Source organism: Marmota flaviventris, chromosome 4, assembly GCF_047511675.1.
Source record: "Marmota flaviventris isolate mMarFla1 chromosome 4, mMarFla1.hap1, whole genome shotgun sequence".
NCBI lineage: Eukaryota > Metazoa > Chordata > Mammalia > Rodentia > Sciuridae > Marmota > Marmota flaviventris.
Genome location: NC_092501.1, coordinates 34,094,376 through 34,113,790, shown reverse-complemented (window position 1 = coordinate 34,113,790; position 19,415 = coordinate 34,094,376). Strand labels below are relative to the sequence as shown.

At 33.5% G+C, this 19,415-nt stretch overlaps 1 protein-coding gene across 1 annotated transcript in view; it reads left to right on the top strand.

Moving 5' to 3' along the window:
* Exoc6 (exocyst complex component 6) overlaps window positions 1-19,415 on the top strand; it is a 198,346-nt gene that overhangs the window by 45,234 nt on the left and 133,697 nt on the right. Inside the window, exons 6-7 of the mRNA XM_027939970.3 lie at window positions 14,209-14,413; window positions 17,823-17,978. Of these exons, the coding sequence (XP_027795771.2) occupies window positions 14,209-14,413; window positions 17,823-17,978 (361 nt within the window). The remainder of the gene's footprint in view (window positions 1-14,208; window positions 14,414-17,822; window positions 17,979-19,415) is intronic.

Below are 19,415 nucleotides of genomic sequence, written 5' to 3'. Positions count from 1 at the left end.
ATTTTATTGGAATATAGGTTTTCAAAATAATTTCTAATTGTCTTCTGTATTTCTGTATCATCTATTGTGATATTGCCTTTTTCATCCCGTATGTTAGTAATTTGAGTTCTCTCTCTTCTTCTCTTCGTTAGCATGGCTAAGGGTCTGTCGATCTTATTTATTTTTTTGAAGAACCAACTTTTAGTTTTGTTAATTTTTTCAATAGTTTCTTTTGTTTCAATTTCGTTGATTTCCGCTCTGATTTTAATGATTTCTTGCCTTCTGCTACATTTGCTGTTGTTTTGCTCTTCCTTTTCTAGGGCTTTGAGATGAAGTGTGAGCTCATTTATTTGTTGGTTTTTCCTTTTTTTGAGGAATGACCTCCAGGCGATGAATTTCCCTCTTAAAACTGCTTTCATTGTGTCCCATAGATTCCGATATGTTGTGTCTGTATTCTCATTTATCTCTAAGAATTTTTTGATTTCCTCCTTTATGTCTTCTGTAACCCATTGATCATTCAGTAACATATTGTTCATTTTCCATGTGATGTAGGATTTTTCCTTCCTTCTTTTATCATTGATTTCCAGTTTCATTCCATTATGATCAGATAAGATGCATGGTATTATCTCCACCCCTTTATATTTACTGAGGGTTGCCCTATGGCATAATATATGGTCTATTTTTGAGAAGGATCCATGTGCTGCTGAGAAAAAAATATATCCACTTGATGATGGTTGATATATTCTATATATGTCAGTTAAGTCTAGGTTATTGATTGTGATATTGAGCTCTATAGTTTCTTTATTCAACTTTTGTTTGGAGGATCTGTCCAATGGTGAGAGAGGTGTGTTGAAGTCACCCATAATTATTGTGTTGTGGTCTATTTGATTCTTGAACTTGAGGAGAATTTGTTTTATGAACGTCGCAGCACCATTATTTGGTGCATAAATATTGATAATTGTTATGTCTTGTTGGTGAATGGTTCCTTTTAACAATATATAATGTCCTTCCTTATCCCTTATGATTAACTTAGTCTTGAAGTCGATTTTATTCGATATGAGGATGGCCACCCCTGCTTGCTTACGAGGACCGTGTGCGTGGTATATTTTTTCCCAACCTTTCACCTTCAGCCTGTGTATGTCTTTTCCAATCAGATGTGTCTCCTGGAGGCAGCATATTGTTGGATTTGTTTTTTTAATCCATGTTACCAGCCTGTGTCGCTTTATTGGAGAGTTTAAGGCATTAACGTTTAGAGTTACAATTGATATATGGTTTGTACTTCCAGCCATGTTTGATTATTTATCTTTTTTTTTTTTTAATTTAGTTTGTTTCTCCATGATTAGCTTTCCCCCCACCCTCTGTCTTTACAGAGGCACTTCCCACTGATGGTTTTGGTTATTGTTTTTAATTTCTTCCGCGTGTAGTGTTTTGCTCAAGATGTTTTGCAATGCTGGTTTTCTGGCTGCAAATTCTTTTAGCTTTTGTTTATCATGAAAGATTTTTATTTCATTGTCGTACCTGAAGCTTAATTTTGCTCGATACAGAATTCTTGGTTGGCATCCATTGTCTTTCAGTGTTTGAAATACGTTGTTCCAGGATCTTCTCGCTTTTAGCGTCTGTGATGAAAAATCCGTTGTTAACCTTGTTGGTTTACCCCTGAATGTAATCTGCCTCCTTTCTCTTGTAGCTTTTAATATTTTCTCTTTGTTCTGTATATTGGATATCTTCATAACAATGTGTCTTGGTGTTGGTCTACTGTGATTTTGTGTGCTCGGTGTCCTGTATGCATCTACAATTTGTATATCCGTTTCCTTTTTTATTTCTGGAAAGTTTTCTGTAATTATTTCATTCAGCAGGTTACTCATTCCCTTGGTTTGAATCTCTGTACCTTCCTCTATCCCGATGACTCGTAAGTTTGGTTTTTTTATGTTATCCCATATCTCTTGGATGTTTTTCTCGTGATTTTTTACCAGCCTTTCTGAGTTGGCTAGACTCTTTTCAAGATGATATATTTTGTCTTCATTATCTGACGTTCTGGCTTCTACTTGCTCCACTCTGTTGGTGATACTCTCAATTGAGTTTTGAATTTGGTTTATCGTTTCCTTCATTTCTAGAATTATTGTTTGATTTTTTTATAATCTCTATCTCCTTATAAAGATGCTTAACTTCTTCTTTTATCTGTTTATGTAATTCATTTTCAGTGTGTTCTTTCACTGTTTGGATTTGCTGTCTCGTATCCTCTTTAAGGTTCCATTCCATCTGTCTAAGGTATTCCTTGAGTTCTTTATATGACCATTTTTCTGATGACTCTAGATCCTCCTGAATATTTAGGCTGTCCTTCATTGTTTGTACTCCTTTTCTTCCTTGCTTTTTTATGCTGCTCATGTTACTTCTTGTTCTGTTTGACTGCTGAGTTACTGTTTACTCTTATAAATTTATTTGATGCTTGGGAGGAAAGATATTAGAAGGGAAGGGAAGAAGTCACTAAAGAGAATGAGAGTAGGCAGGTAGAGTTCAAGGAAGGGGGAATAAGAAAATTGAAAAGAAATGAAAAGACAAAAGAAAAAAAAATAGAAAGTAAAGAAAGAAAGAAAAAAAATTTTTTTAAAATAATAATGATAATAAAAAATGAAAATGAAAATTTAAAATAATAATAATAAAATAAAAAAATTAAAAAAAAATAAAAACATTTTTAAAAAGTTAAAGAACAACAGCACCAACAAAAAATGAAAATGAAAGAAAAAGAAAAAAAAAATAATAATAAATGCAGTCATAGAGTTCGATTAACTTCTCTTCCAGTAGGTGGAGCAGTGCCCACTGGGCCAAGCTTCTCCTCTCAATAGGTGGGAACCATTCACTGTGCAGCAGCTCTTCGTCCCAGACTGGGCGGGTCTCCAATCCTGAGTGCCTAGGGCCTTCTCTTGTGTTTCCTCAAGCCAGGCCACGCTCACCTGTGACGCTCACCACAATACTGGCTACACACCAGGTCTGCTGCTCCTGGGAGCCCTGTTTTCATGAACGCCTGGGCACACTCTCCCTGTTTGCCTCCCTCAGACCCTAAGTTTGTAGAGCTTGGGGCTGAGAACCCCCAGCGAATTTGCTTGCCCTCCGGTAGCCACGCCTCCGGTAGCTGGTGCAAGAGACCTCAGTTGTCAGCACTGGTGGGAGCGGTAGCCGGGAGTTCCGCGCCGCGAGTCCTGCGCCACTCCTGATTCCCTCGGTCTGGGAGGGGCCCTTAAGGTTTCCCCACTGTGTGGAGAGAGATGGCTAGGGGATTACACACCTGTCATGCTGGTTTCAATGAAGTTATCTCCTCCGCCCGTGACGTCAGTTCTCTGCCATGGTGGTATCCCGTGCAAATGGTGACCGTTCGTTCCCTTTGCCGGGTGACCAATGCAATGGGTGGGTCCTGACTGTCTCTCCCAAGCCCCGTTTCAATCCTGTGGCCACTGCCTATGAAGGCTCGGTTGGCTTTTACCTCTGTAAGTTCAGACAGGCCGACCAGTTATTTCAGGGGGATCGTTAGTGCTGAGTCACGAGAAGCAGGCGAACCGGAGTTTGAATGCAGCTGATCCGGGCTCGGTGTGTGTGTTCTGAGGGGCCCAGACTGTTCGCCCCAGATCCACGTCAGCTCAGCATTGCCTAGTGATCCACAGTAAAAATATTTAATTATTTTCCTGCCTTACATTCTTTCTTATCACCTTCATTAGGAACCTCTCTTGCTGCCTCCTCTGCCGCCACTACCGCCAACGCAGTGAGATCTGGCAAGACTTTGGTCCTCCCCTCACTACTACCCAGAAAACTTTTATTTATTTATTTTTATGTGGTGCTGCTGAGGATCAAACCAGTGCCTCACGTGGCTAGGCAAGCGCTCCACCACTGAACCCCAGATCCCAATTTTCTTTCTTAACTGATTATTTTGGCATTTACATTTATGTATTCAAATAACTAACTTTTATTATTATCTTATTATTTTCTAGTTTAGGGCATTAATTTATTTTTTCAATAATAAAATCTAATATTTATTTTAAAATGTTTTAAATTATCCCCCGAAGGTCTTATATCTTCTTCCCTGAAAACATTGTTTGGTATGTCTTTTTTATTTCTTTTAATCTAGAACAGTCCTCCTGCCTTTCTTCATTTTTCACGAAAAAGTCCAGGTCAGTTCTTAAAGATTGCATTTTAGATTTGTCTATTTGTTTCCTCATGATTAGAGGTAAATGTTTTGGCAAGAGGTACACAATGACCACTTTTTGGCAATAAGTGGTCATTGTGTACCTCTTCATCTTATGACATTAGAAGGCATTTACTGTTAGGTTGTTTCTAGCTAATGCTAAATTTGATCATTTGGTTAAGGGGACTAGATCTCTTTTGGAAAGGTCTATTTTTATCTCTGCAATTAATAAGTAATCTGTGAAGTGACACTTTGATACCTGTTTCCTAATAATCTTTTACCCAGTGGTTTTAGGATTCTTGCTTCAATCAGTTATTATACGGGACTTATAGTTTCTTTTTAAAATGCTATCATTGCTGACTTTTAAATATAAAGGATTTTCCTTTTTAATCTCCCTTTTCCTTGCTTCTGATTATTGCTATGGATTTATGAATTTTAAAAAATAAATGTCTCATAATTTATTAATGTCATTATTCTATTTGATGCATAGATTGTTATAAATTTTGCTAGAGAAACCCTCAAGCCAGTTTCTTTGTCCTCATTTGTCTTTGTATACTTTCTTGCTTGTTGTACAATAAGATGATCTAGCATCTCATTTTATTTTTCTTCCCCAAAATAACTTGGAAACAATTCTCTAAGGCACATTGGTCCCTCTAAGTCAGTAATGGTATTTAGAATAATTAAGATCTGCATGTAAGATGGGCTCTTTGTCCACACATACACACACATACATATACAAACAGTGCCCCCCTTCCTCTGTCTCATTCCTCTGTCTTCCAAGATTGCCATTGAGAAATTTGAAGATTACCACCTTCGCCATTGAGAAGTTTGAAGTCATTGTGATTTCTCCTTCATTTGTGACCTATTTTTTTTTTCTTTTTGTACTGGGGATTGAACTTGGGGTCACCCAGCCCTATTTTGTATTTTATTTAGAGACAGAGTCTCTAAATAATGAGTTGATTAGTGCCTGGCTTTTGCTGAAGCTGACTTTGAACTCGCAATCCTCCTGCCTCAGCCTCCTCAGCTGCTGGGATTACAGGTGTGTGCCACCATGCCCAGCAGTGATCTATCTTTTCTTGAGATCTAATTTTTTTTTATGACATGCTTTGGTATACGTCTATTTACTTCCATTGTGCTGGATACTTTAAATTTAATAAAAGGGGAGACTCCTTTTAACTTAGAAACTATTCTTCAATCTGATAATGCCTTTAAATGCTAGGAAATTTTCTTGAATAATTTTTTTCCTTCTGTTTTCTGGATTTTCTCTCCAGGACAGGTATTAATGTTCAGTCTTTTATATTGGGTCTCTTCTTGGCTTTGTAAAAATCTTTTTTGTCTTTATTATTTCTTTTTAAAAATATTTTTGAGTTGTTGATGGACCTTTTTTTTATTTATTTGTATGTGGTGCTGAGACTTAGAACCGAGTGCCCCAGGCATGCTAGGCAAGTGCGCTACCACTGAGCCACAACCCCAGCCCTGTCTTTATTATTTCTATGTAATTTCTTTATCTTTATTTTTCAGAGAGTATGCAGTTTTTATTTTCCTATTCTGCTGTCTGATTTTAATTTCTAGGAAGTTTCCCCCACCCCTACTGGAAATCAAACCCAATAGAACTCAATTTTGATCTCTAATTTTTTGATTTATAGTGTTTTCTCTGAACTCTTTTGAGATTTTTAGATGTGCACTTTCCTTACATAGTATATTTCCTCTAAATTTTAATATTTGTTTTTATCTCTGCCTTTCCTGTTACAGACATTTCTTAGATGTTTGGTAATTCCTTGGTTGATTACTCTTATTAAAATGTGGTATATAAAACAAACTGATTAGAAGCTCTGGAGCTTCTAATGATACTTAATTATAGATTCCCTGTATGGTTGGTTATTTAGTTGGACTCTTTTTGGCTGGGAAATTTCTATCATTAATTAATATCTTGAGGTCTTTCTTCTGGGTTTGTTAGATTACCCAGAGGAAACTTCCTCTGTCTTCTGTCTAGAGGGTAGAAAGTCTCACTGCTAGCATTCTGGGATTTCAGTTGATGAAGAGGACTCTAGTGTATGTGGGTTCAACTAATCTTCTTGTTTCTGAACCAGTACTATGGTCCTCAGTCTTTGCTGGTGTCCCCTATTCAGAGATTGTTTCAGTCTCCTTAGCCTTTTCCAGAATGGATAAAGGACGGTTACTTATAGGCTTGGAATGGAGAAGAGAATTTAGAGTCTGTTTCACATTTTCAACCACATTCCTTATGTGATTTTTAATTTAATTTTTAATGCAGATGCATAAAAGTTGTACATGTTTGTACATTTAATGTTTTGATACATATATATTTTGTATAGTGTTAAACCAGGATAAATATATCTATTTCCTTAAACATTTATCATTTCTTTATGGTGAAAACATTCAACATATTCCTTATTTTTGTCCTCCTTTCACCCCTACTTCCAGAAACAGTAGGTTTCTTATCAATCCCTGAGTCTTTTGCAGATTTTACAGAATAAATTAGATCATTCTTGGTTTCTCCACTTTTGGCTTAAGATTCAGTTTTCTCCTGTTTGCTGAGTTCTTACCACTTGCCTATCAGTTTTCCAGCTTCTAAAATTTTATTCTTTTTTTTTTCTTTTCTTTCCATTGGAGTGGGCTTATGCTTTTTTTTTTTTAAAAAAACAAACAAACACCAAAATACCAAAAAAAAAAAACCCACCAAAAACCAAAAAAACTTTGTTCATTGATGTTTCATAAAGAAGTGAAAGTGAAAACATGTATTCAGTCTGCAAACTTGCTGCATTTTAGGACCCCATTTCCCTTTCTTTGATTTATGGTGCCCTGTCATTTTGTTGTAAAGGTGCCCTGCCATTTTGTTGTAAAGGTTAAGTATTTATACTAGGTAATAAGGTAGATAACAGAATGGACAGATTTTATTCTTGCCAGTCAACCAGAGATTGCAAGTTCATGACCTACAGAGTCAAACACTCACAGATGTATTTGCTTTAACTTATATAGTATTTACAAATTTTGTAGTAGTTACTATCACTTCAAATTTGTTTTTTTTAAAAAATCTTAATTTCTATTCATATGACTTCCTAGTCTGATTCTCATGACTTAAGCTCAAGTTTACTTGATTCTTTTTGAATCTTTTCACTTGGTTGTTTCACTCATCATGTTCAACATGTCTGAGGTAGGCTTAAAATCTGTATATTTTGGAACTTGGCCTGTTTTCTGTCATATGTGTTATAAAATATTTTCTGTATTTATAGTGCATTTTTTTTCTTTTTAGTTTTTTTGCTGAGTAGTTTTTCAGTTGACTTTTTATTATAACATAAACAAAAATGCACAGATCATAAATCTGCAACTTCATGAATTTTTTAATATGTAAACACACCTGTGTAACCACCAAGATCAAGATGTTGAATGTTATTACTACTTGTAAAGGTTTTGCCACAAGACATAGAATACTTCCATTACTCCTACAAAGTTTCCTCACCCACTTTCAAAACAATTCCTCCTCCATGTTCCAGAAATAACACTTTCTAATTTCTATCACCATATTATTAGTTTTATGTATTTTTAGAATTAATATAAATGAAATCATTGTCACTCCCTATAATGTTTTCTGAGATCTGCTTTTGCATAGTTTGTTTCTTTTCATTGCCGAATAGTATTCAATTCTATTGTTTCTTTGAAGAATTTACCAGTTGATGGATATTTGGGGTTGCCTGAAGTTTTGAGGTATTGTTACTAAGACTAGTAACAATTATTAGTGTGCAAATCTTTTTTGTAGGCATGTGTTTATATTTCCCTTTAATAAGTATATGTGAGTAGAATTACTGGGTTATAGCATAGATGTATGCTATGCTTCACAAGAAACCATTAAATAGTTTTCTAAAATAGCTGTATAATTTACACTCTCACCAGCAATCTAAGAGAATTTCATTTGTTTCACATCTTTGCCAACATCTGGCTAATCTGTTTTAGTTGAGTCATTTTGGTAAATGTAAAATAACATATCATTTTAGCTTCAGTTTGCATTACAGATGTCCTTATGACTGATGTTGTATTTCATTTCATTGCTATTTGGTCATTTCTGTATTTCCTTTTGGGAAGTGTCTGTTCAAGTCCACGTGTGTGTATTTTTTGGTAGTACTGGGTTTGAACACAGGGGTTCTCTACCATTGCTACATTTCTAGCTCTTTATTTTGAGACAGGGTCTTGCTATATTACCCATGCTGGCCTTGAACTTGTGCTCCTCCTGCCTCCGCCTCCTCAGTAGCTGGGATTTTGGGTGCGCACTACCAGACTCTGCTTATTTTAAAAACAATAGAGTTTATTTTTAGAGCAATTTAGATTTATAGTAATGTTGAACAAAATTTACAGAGTTCCCATATATTCTCCGCTTACTCCCATGCACAGTTTCCTTATAATTAACATCTTGCTTTATATTGTACATGTGTTATAATCAGTGAATCCATATTGGCACATTATTAACTGAAGTCCATAGTTTACATTGGGGAGGGGGGTTTCACTCTGTGTTGTACATTTCTATGACAGTTACATAATAACATGTATCCACCATTGTAGTATTATACAGAAGCATTTCACTGCTTGAAAAATCCCCTATTCTCCATCTTTTCTTTATCTTTTCTCTCACAAACCCCTGCCAGTCACTGTCTCTTTTCATTTCTATAGTTTTGACATTTTCTTTTTTTTTTGTTTTGTTGTTTTATTTATTTTATTTGCTAATGCAAAGAGTCACACAAACAGCAATTTTTCTTCAAAAGATGAATTAACCATAGAGAAATGGCATTTGTGTTTATAACAAAAAATCCTCTTATATAGAAGTTTCCAAATCATGTTTTTTATTTATTTATTTTTTATTAGTTGTTCAAAACATTACAAAGCTCTTGACATATCATATTTCATGCATTAGATTCAAGTTGGTTATGAACTCCCAATTTTACCCCAAATACAGATTGCAGAATCACATCGGTTTCACATCCACATTTTTACATAATGCCCTATTAGTAACTGTTGTATTCTGCTACCTTTCCTATCCTCAACTACCCCCCCTCCCCTCCCCTCCCATCTTCTCTCTCTACCCCATCTACTGTAATTCATTTCTCTCCTTGTTTATTTTCCCATTCCCCTCACAACCTCTTATATGTAATTTTGTACATTTTCGAGGGCTGAGAGTTGGAAGTATGCAGTATATAACATGTTTAGCCTGATAGTATGCATTTAAGCTTCTTTTATATCTTCTTAATGGCTTGATAACTCATTTTATCACTTAATAACTTTGCATTTTATGGATGTACCACAGTGTTTATTCTGTCACCAAAGAAGAGCATATTAGTTGCTTCAAATTTGGGAGTGATTATGAATAAAGCTGCTATAAACATTCATTTTTAGGGTTTTTTAAAAAATATTTTTTGAGTTGTAGACAGGTACAATGCCTTTATTTTATTTGTGCTGGAGATTGAACCCAGTGCCTCACACATGCTAGGCAGGCATTCTACCACTGAGCCACAACTCCACCTCTCATTTTCAGGTTTTTATGCACATAGGTTTTCAATTCATTTGAGTAAATACCTGGGAGTGCAATTGTTAGGTCATAATGCTTTATTTTCTTTGATTAGTTTTCTGTTTAGGTTTTTTGCCTACTTTTTAATTTGGTTGGTTGTATTTTTATTACTAAGTTTATTTTTTGTATAGTTTAAATACAAGTCCTTTATCAAATACGGGCTTTGAAAATTTTTCTCCCATTTTATCACTTGTATTTCCGTTTTCTTAATAGTGTCTTTACAGAGCACAAGTTTCTAATTTAAATAAAGAGTACTTTTATTTTTTTCCCCATGGGTTGTGCTTTGGTATTATTTCTAATATCTCATTGCCAAAACCATGATTATCTAAGATTTTTTTCCTATGTTGTATTCTAGGGTTAGAATTTTGTGTTTTACATGTAGGTCTGTGATCCATTTTGAGTTAATTCTTGTGAAAAGTGAAAATCAGTGGATTTATTTACTTACTTATTTGTTGCACATGGATGTCCAGTTGTTCCAGCAATATTTCCTGAAAAGACTACACTTTTCTATTGGATTTCCTTTGCTTTTTTTTTTTTGTCAAAAGTCATTTGATTATATTTGTGTGGATGTATTTCTGTGCTTTGTATTCTATTTCTTTGAACTATTTCTCAATCCTTTCACATTTATAACACTATCTTTTCTTTTACTGTAGCTTTATATTATATCTTGAAGGTGAGTAGTGCCAATCTTTTAACTTTGTTCTTCAATATTTTGTGGCTATTCTGAGTCTTTTTTTTGCCCTTCTATATAAATTTTAGAGTTTGATTGACAATATCCACAAAGTAAACTGCTGAAGTTTGTTGTTGTTGTTGTTGTTGTTTGTTTTTGTGATGCTGGGAACCAACCCAGTGCCTCACCCATGCCAGGCAAGTGCTCTACCACTGAGTTACAACCCCAGCCTTCTGCTGGAGTTTGAATGTGATTGCCAAGATGAAGTTTGGAATTTTTATCTTGATAATATTGAGTCTTTCTTCCTGTGAACATGGAATCTCTCTCCATTTATTTAGATTTTCTTTACTTTCATCAGTTTTGTAGTTTATTTCACATAGATCTTATATATTTTTTGTTAGATTTATTCCTAAACTTTTCATTTGGGGAGGGGTGCTAGGGTGAATAGTATTTTTTTTAAGAGAGAGAGAGAGAAAGAGAATTTTTTTTAATATTTATTTTTCAGTTTTCGGTCGACACAACATCTTTATTTTATTTTTATGTGGTGCTGAGGATCAAACCCAGCGCCCCGCGCATGCCAGGCGAGTGCATTACCACTTGAGCCACATCCCCTGCCCAATAGTATTGTTTTTAATTTCAAATGCCAGTTGTTCCTTTCTGGAAAGGATTTGTTTATAAGAAAAGTATTTGGCTTTGTGTATTAACTTTGTATATACACTACAACCTTTTAATAATCAGGTATTAGTTTCAGATTTTTTTTTGTCAGTTGTTTGGAATCTTCTACATGGACAATCATGTCAACTACAAAGACTTTCTTTCTTTCTTCCCACTATGAATACCATTTATTTCCTTTTCTTTTTATATTGTGTTATTTACAACTTCCAGTATGATGTTGGAAGAAATAGTGAGAGGTGACATTCTTTCATTGTTTTCAATTTCATGGGGTAAAGCACCTTGTTTCTTGCCATTAAATATGAAGTTAGCTTTATATTATTTCTACTCTTTTTAGTTTGTTAAGGCATATTTTATAGCCCAGAATGTGGTCTGTCTTGGTGAATATCTTATGTGAGCTTGAAAAGAATGTGTATTTGGTAGTTGTTAGATGAAGTATTCTATAAATGTCAGATCCATTTAATTGTTGGTACTTTTGATTCAATTTTGTCTTTATTAACTGTTTGCTGGATCTGTTAATTATATTTAGAGGGGTGCTGAGGTCTGCAGCTATAATAAAGGATTTGTCTATTTGTTTTGCATTTCTATCGGTTTTTGCCTCCCATCCTCTTTGTTAATGCTGAGGATTGAACCCAGGGCCTTGAGTGTGCTAAGCAGACACTCTAACACTAAGCTGTATCCCCAGCCATAGCTCACATGTTTTTGATACACTGGTGTTAGTCATGTACATAATAGGATCGTTATGTCTCCTTGGAGAATTAACCATTTTACTATAATGTAATCCTTCTTTTTATCTCTGGAAATTTTCCTTGTTCTGAAGTCTGCATGAATATAGCTGTTCTAGCTTTTGTTTGATTAGTGTTAACATAGTATATCTTTTTCATCTCTTTATTTTTGAACTTTTTGTGTCTTTATGTTTAAAGTGATATTTTTTTAGAGAAATATAGTTGGCTTATCATAAGGGTTATAGAAGAAATTATAGGATATCTTCATAATCCTTGGGTAAGGAAAGATTTTTTTTAGACAAAAAGTTTCAAAAAATTGATAAATGGAGCTTCAAAATTAAAAATTTCTCATCAAAACACATTACATTATATACTGTATAAAATTATCACACTGAATCCCACAAATATGTAAAATTATGTATCAGAATAATTTAAAAAAGACTTTTTTTTTGTACCAGGGATTGGACACAGGAGTGTTTGCTACTAAGCCACATTCCCAGCCCTTTTAAAATTTTATTTAGAGATAGGATTTCACTGACTTGCATAGGTAAGTTGCTGAGGCTGGCTTTGAACTCGGGATCTTCCTGTCTCAGCCTCCTAAGCTGCTGAGATTATGGGCACACACCACTGCACCCAGCTAAAAAGAGACATCTTTCAGAAAATTAATAAATAAGTCACAGACAGGGGAAAACATTTTTTTTTTTCCCTACTAGGGATTGAACACAGGGGCACTCACCAAATGAGTCATTTCTCCAGCCCCCTCTGCCCCATCCCCCCGTTTTTAATTTAGAGACAGGGTCTTACTCGATTGCTTAGGGCCTTGCTGAATTGCTGAGGCTAGTTTTTTTTGTTTTTGTTTTTTTATTGGTTGTTCAAAACATTACAAAGCTCATGACATATCATCTTTCATACATTTGATTCAAGTGAGTTATGAACTCCCATTTTTGCCCCAAATACAAATTGCAGAATCACATCAGTTACACATTCACAATTTTTACATAATGCCATATTAGTGACTGTTGTATTCTGCTGCCTTTCCTATCCCCTACTATCCCCCCTCCCCTCTCCTCCCATCTTCCCTCTCTACCTCATCTGTTGTTGTGCTGAGGCTAGTTTTAAACTCACTCTCCTTCTGCCTCAGCCTCCCAAACCACTGGGATTATAGGTGTGTGCCGCTGTGCCCGGCACAAGGAGAAAACATTTATAGTGTTTACATAATATGTAAAGAACTCCTATGAATTTCTAATAAAAAGATAAAAAAGATTTAAAAAAGAAACTTCTAGTTTCTTGTCTGGAAACTACTATGTGAATGGTTTGGATGCCATTGCTCCCATCCTCAATAATAAAAAAAAAAAAAAAAGCAGAAAGTGAAATTAATTGAAAATCAGCAAGTTTCCTTAATCTACCAAAGAACTGAGTTCACAGGCAAACTGATTCCCCCCAAAACTGGAGAGACTGGCAAAGATAGAATACTGCAATACTGGGAGCCTAGTAGCAACACTTAAAAGGTGATTAAGCGTGTATTAGTTGAATGGTGTGTGTGTGGGGGTCCCCTCTTAGAAAGGTTCCCACAATATTAAACTTTCTGGAGCCATATACTAGATTCTCAAGGTGAAGACTGGAGAAAAACTTCAGAAGGAGGAAGAAAAAAAAGTAATCAGTTTGAAATAGAGTACCCTGTTCTCTTTAACAAAATACTTTGGCAGAATTTTGATATTAATTCCATTATCTTAGTATGTGTTGAATCAGCAAGACCTCTGATTTCTTCTTGAGTTAGTTTGTACATTTTGTGTTTTAAAAAGACTTGTAAGTTTTTAAATTTACTGGTATAGAGTTATTAATAATTAACAGTGTTCTCTAGCCATCCTTTTAACGTCTGTAGAATCTATTCTAGTATTCCTTTAATTAGAATTAAATCTATTACTTTTTGATGGTAATGGTATGAATTGATATTATGATGGGAGAGACTCTAAATTATATATCAAGTAACTATTATCATTCAGAAATATTATACTTTTCCATTTTTTCCCATTGTAAAATTAAAAACTCTTATAGTTCAATAATAAAAAGACAAAATAATAAAAAGACAAAAGGGATAGTAATATTATACTTATTTATTTAAAACACCGTGAGGACTATGATGATGCTCTTTATGATATATATTTAGATAAAATTAAATAGTGAAGTTTGTATTAGTGTGATGGTTTCAATCTGTAAATTGTATATGGTATATAATGTGTGCTTTGTGAATAGAAATAAATGGGAATTTTTCTTATTTTAACTAGTAACTCCCACTGCCCCATTTGTTTTTGCAGTGCTGGGTATCAAACCTAAGGCTTCTTGCTAGTTATTTAGACTTTAAAAATTAATGTGATAAAAACTTTATTTATAGAGTTTTATTTTTAACTTCTCACAGGTATTACTCTGCCCTAAAAACTATGGAACAATTAGAGAACGTGTACTTTCCCCGGGTTAGTCAATACCGGTTTTGTCAGCTAATGATAGAAAATCTTCCTAAACTCCGTGAGGATATTAAAGAAATTTCCATGTCTGATCTCAAAGACTTTTTGGAAAGCATTCGAAAACATTCTGACAAAATAGGTGAAACAGCAATGAAACAGGTGAGATTAAAAATAATTTTAATTTAATATTTAATAATCTAGGATATAAAATATATTCCAAGGTTTACTTCTTTAACTTACTTGAAATGGTTTTGTTTGTTTGTTTAGTTTTACCATTTTCTTATCCTTCCTGGTTCTTGTTTAGAATAGATTTTGTAAGTGTTTTCTTTGGATTTATAGCTATTCTATACTTAAATAAAGTCAGTCTTAATTTTAATTCTTCAGTCACTCTGCTGTAGAAGTGTACTTCAGAGAAGTCTAAAGACTTCAGAACTTCACCTGAATTCTCAGTAATCTTCTCCACTTGTGTGGTGTTACAATAACTTTTGCCATTGCCAAACCTGTTATAAAATTATCTTAAAACTGACAGCCACAGAGACAGGAAGTAGCCCTTTTATGCTAAAATTCTAAATTGTTCTCTTTTTTAAAACAAAGTTTTTGAATTAAAAACTCTTACAGTTCAATAATAAAAAGACAAACAATGGTATTTGTGTACTAGAACTGAAATGCATTCTGCTGTCATGTATAACAAATTAGAACAAATAAATAAAATTAAAAAATACAAACAATAGAAAGTATTCAGCAGTTATGAAGTTATAGTTCTACCATTTGAGTCTGTGGTTCCACTCCTGATTATTTATCAATTAGAAATGAAAACATGGCCTTATGATGTTTATATCAACTATTAGTCAAAAACTGGAAAAAACTCAAATTGCTTTCACAAGGAAAGCAGAATGGATACACTAATTATGGTGTAGTCACACAGTGGAATAGTACTTAGCAGTAAAAAGAAAGGAATTACTGATAATATAACACATAGGGATCTCTCAGATAGATATGCTGAACAACAGAAGTTGAGCACAAAAAGGCACTGTTTATATGCAGTTTTAAAGCAGGCAAACAAGATTAAAAAAATCAATATAGTTGTAGGTAACTAGAAGCTTGAGTGGGAAGATTGCCTGGGAAAGGAAACAAGTGAAGACAAATATTCTGTAACATGATGAAAGTGTACTGTCAAAATTGTACAGCTATGATGTGTGTATTTTAATGTATATAAATCGTACTCCAAAGAAAATTGTTTAAAAAAAGGGTATATATGGAATGAGTGGGTAAATGTATAGATGAAACAAGTATGTAAAAATTTATGGTGGATGAGTGTTGCACACCTTCATTCCAGTGACTTGGGAGGTTGAGGCAGGAGGATTGCAAGTTGTGAAGCCACCCTAGGCAATAGGGCAAGACCCTGTCTTAAAATAAATGAATAAATAAATAAGAATGTAAAAATATTACTTGGTTAGAGATTATTGGTGGGTACCTGAGAGTATGTTATATTATTTTATTTACTTTGCTTATGTTTAGAATTTTCATTGTTGAAAAGTTTTAAAATGATTATGATTTAATTCAAATTTCTAAGAACTGTTAAAACTCATAATAATAATTACATCTTAAGAATAAAACAGTGCTCAACCTGATTTCTGATGCCTGAGTTTTTTCCCCCAAGTATCACAAACTACTTTTAGGGAGGTTTTATTTTATTTTTGTAATTTAAAAAGTTCATCTGTAACAGAACAGTGTTAAATCAGAGGAAATTAAAATTCCATATATGAATTGAATTCCCTATTTTAATCTTTTAAAGGATTATCTATAAATCAGATAATTTCTGTTTTACTTCTAATTTTCTCAGCATTGCATAGTAATATACTGTATTCTATTTTTTTTCTCTTTCTATTGTGAAATTCACATAACAAAATTAATTACTTTAAAGTAAAAGATTCAGCTAGTTGGTAAAGATTTTGTACAACCATCATTTCTGTCTAGTTTCAAAAAATTTTTCGTCACCTCAGAAGGAAACCCTGTGTCCATTAAGTGGTTAGTCATGTCCCATTCTTCCCTCCTTCCAGCCTTTGGCAACCACCAATCTGTGTTATGTCTCTGTGGATTTATCTATTCTGAATATTTTGTATAAATGGAACCATATAATGTATGATCTTTTGTGTCTGGCTCCTCCATGTTAATTTTCTTTATTAATAGATTGTTTACTTGTAGGATTATTGATTTTGGAAATTCTTTACCACAACCATTTTACTTTATAAAATTAGAACCATGTATAGTAACATAGGACTTATACAATAATGTTTTCTGAAATAGCTTAGTTTTTTTCTCAGTTGTAGTTAATTCTTGCGTATGTGTAGATGAACTATACAGACTCAATTTTCAAATGATTTTTGATAGTATCTTTCATTTAGCTTAACATTTAATACTTAGTTGACAAAAAAAACTTTATTTGCTGTAAATAATAAATAGATAAATAAAGCCACAAAATAGAATTTAAGCCAAACTTACTACCTCTCTCTTCTATGGAAGCCAGGTTTGAGGTCATTTCCCCTACCAATGTGGTAATGAGAATGTGGTCTGTTGTGAGTGATAGTGTAGGAATAGAAATGGTAATTGTAGGTCAATGGGTTAGGGTTCCAACATCTGGTTAGTAACTTGAAAAAAGTAGAATCTAAGAAGATATGAGAAAATAAATTTCAAAGTCATAGTTGAGGAAAAGAATCCAGAGGTTCTGAATCTAGAAACTATGATTACCCACAGAACTCTTCCAAGGTTAGGAAAGCCCCATGTTTAGAGGGAAATTTATAGCCTTAAATTTACAAATTAGGAAAGAAAGGCTGAAGTCAATGATCTAGTAGTTCCATTTCAGGAACTTAGAGAAATAGAAAATTAAACTCAAAGAAAAAAAGAATAGAAATAAACTTTCCTACGGACAAGTATAAATATATTACAGTGAATCTCTACATCATGTACAGCCACAAGACTGGGATCCTAATTAGAATAAAATGTACTCCATGTTTGTATAAATATGTCAAATTATACTCTCCTGTCATGTGTAACTAAAAAGAACAAATTAAAAAATAAACAATGTGGCCTCTTGGTAATGTTATAAATTAAATTTTCATGGTCAGATTACATAAAACAATATAGGAAATGAGATATCAGTTATGTTATTTTTCTCAATTTGAAAATGTGAACATATTTTGATCAGTTTGGGGGGTAACAATGTGATCTGAATTTTCCTCATGGTTTAAGACATACATTAAAGGACATGGAAGTAAAAAAAATGAAAGAATATAAATAAGGACAGATATCAACATGATAGGAAATAAAATATAGTAAGTTGAATGGCAAAGCCAAAAGTTGGTTCTTCATCTTTTCAAATAAAGTTGATAAACTCCTGCAAGATTGTTTGTAAAGGAAGAGAGGAGGCACATGTCATGAGTAAACAAGCAAACACTGCTACAGATACTATACCTACATTAAAAATATAAGGAAGTATGGACAATATTTTGAACCAGTTTTTACCATAATAAATTTTGAAATAATTTGAATTCTGCTTTCCCAAAAATAGGCACAACAGCAAAAAGCCTTCAGTATTGCTCTGCAGAAGCAAAATAATGTGAAATTTGGGAAGAATATGTATATAAATCATGATAGAATTATAGAAGAAAAGCGTGAAATTGTATTGAGACATATACTTGAGGAAGAGGATGAGAATGAAGAGGAGGTAATGGGGTTTCTTTATCTATTATTGGATAATTTTTTGGATCATAATGTATATCTGTGTGACTCTTAGTTTTCCCATGAATTCATGTTGACTCTTCATCTTTCCATTGATATTGATCAGATTGCAGTAGGTTTGGAATCATCTGAAATTCTAAACTACATAACTGATAGACAAATAGGGCATATTATGTACTCAAAAACCATTGATAGTTGAGCCTGGGTGTTTTGCCATAATTAGCAGTAAAAATGTAAACCTAATGACTTTTTTATAGTAGTCTCACTTTTGAATTATCTTTGGCAAATTTTTTATTTCATAAGGTTTTGACCTTGCCATTTGCCCCAATTCTGGCTAGCTTATGCTTTTTTTTTTTCTAGTTGGTGCTGAAATACTGCAGAGTAATTCTATTTTTTATTACAGTTAAGTTTAAAATTTTTTTGAAGTCTTAAAAAGTCTACAAACCTTGAAATTATCTTTAAGTGTTTATTTTCTGTCACCATTGGTATCCAAATTTATTCTTTTATCTTATTGCATTTTTTATTCCCTCCACAAAGTTTTCTTTTGTGTCTTTTATCTTCTTTGAATTCTTTTGAATTTAGTTGAATTTCATTTATATCATAGGGAACCTAGTTACTCTTGGTTATTTATAAGTTTATCAATGAAATCTTAAATTCTTCTTCTAAGAATCTAATTGGGACACCATAAGAACTCTGAATTGTGTGAATATGTGCTCAAAGCTTCCTCTGTAGATGGGGAAATAACTGAGTGTTCATTATATACATTTGTGCTGTATGTCTGAGGATAAGACAAAACACTCTTCTCTGTGTGTATGTATCTGTGTATATATAACATATATTGGTGCACATATATATGCAGTGAATGTCTGTTATCACTCTGAATATAGGCAGCTAAACATTTTCTTGATGTAGAATTAGTGTGTCTTGCTTCATCCCTTGAAATTATATAAGTGATTTTAAAATATACACTTTTGTTCTTTTGTAATATTCAGAGGATCTCTATTTTCTATTCTCTCTAGGAGTTCAAAATAGTAAAAACAGACCATCTAGTTTTCTTATCTCTGCTTTCCCTGGTCTGTTTTGTGTATCTTTAGCTACTTAGAGTGTTACAGTCATGCCTTAACAAGCCCAGATCTACACTCTTAGAGTTACCGTGGTGGTTTGCCTGTTCTCTTGGGTCTCTTCTACTGTTAGTACAATTTGTTTCTATCATTTTTCCCTAATAAGTAACATTATAATAAAAATAATTTAGGAAATGTGTTCTTTAAAAAAGGGTTTCATTCTACTATATTTTATTAATTCCAAGCTGTAGTTTTTCATATTATAACATTCCAGAAGTTGGTATACATCTCAAAATTGCTGGTGTCATTGTTTCAAATTGCTGCATTATTTTTTTCTTTAGTGTCCCATAAAATAATAGCGA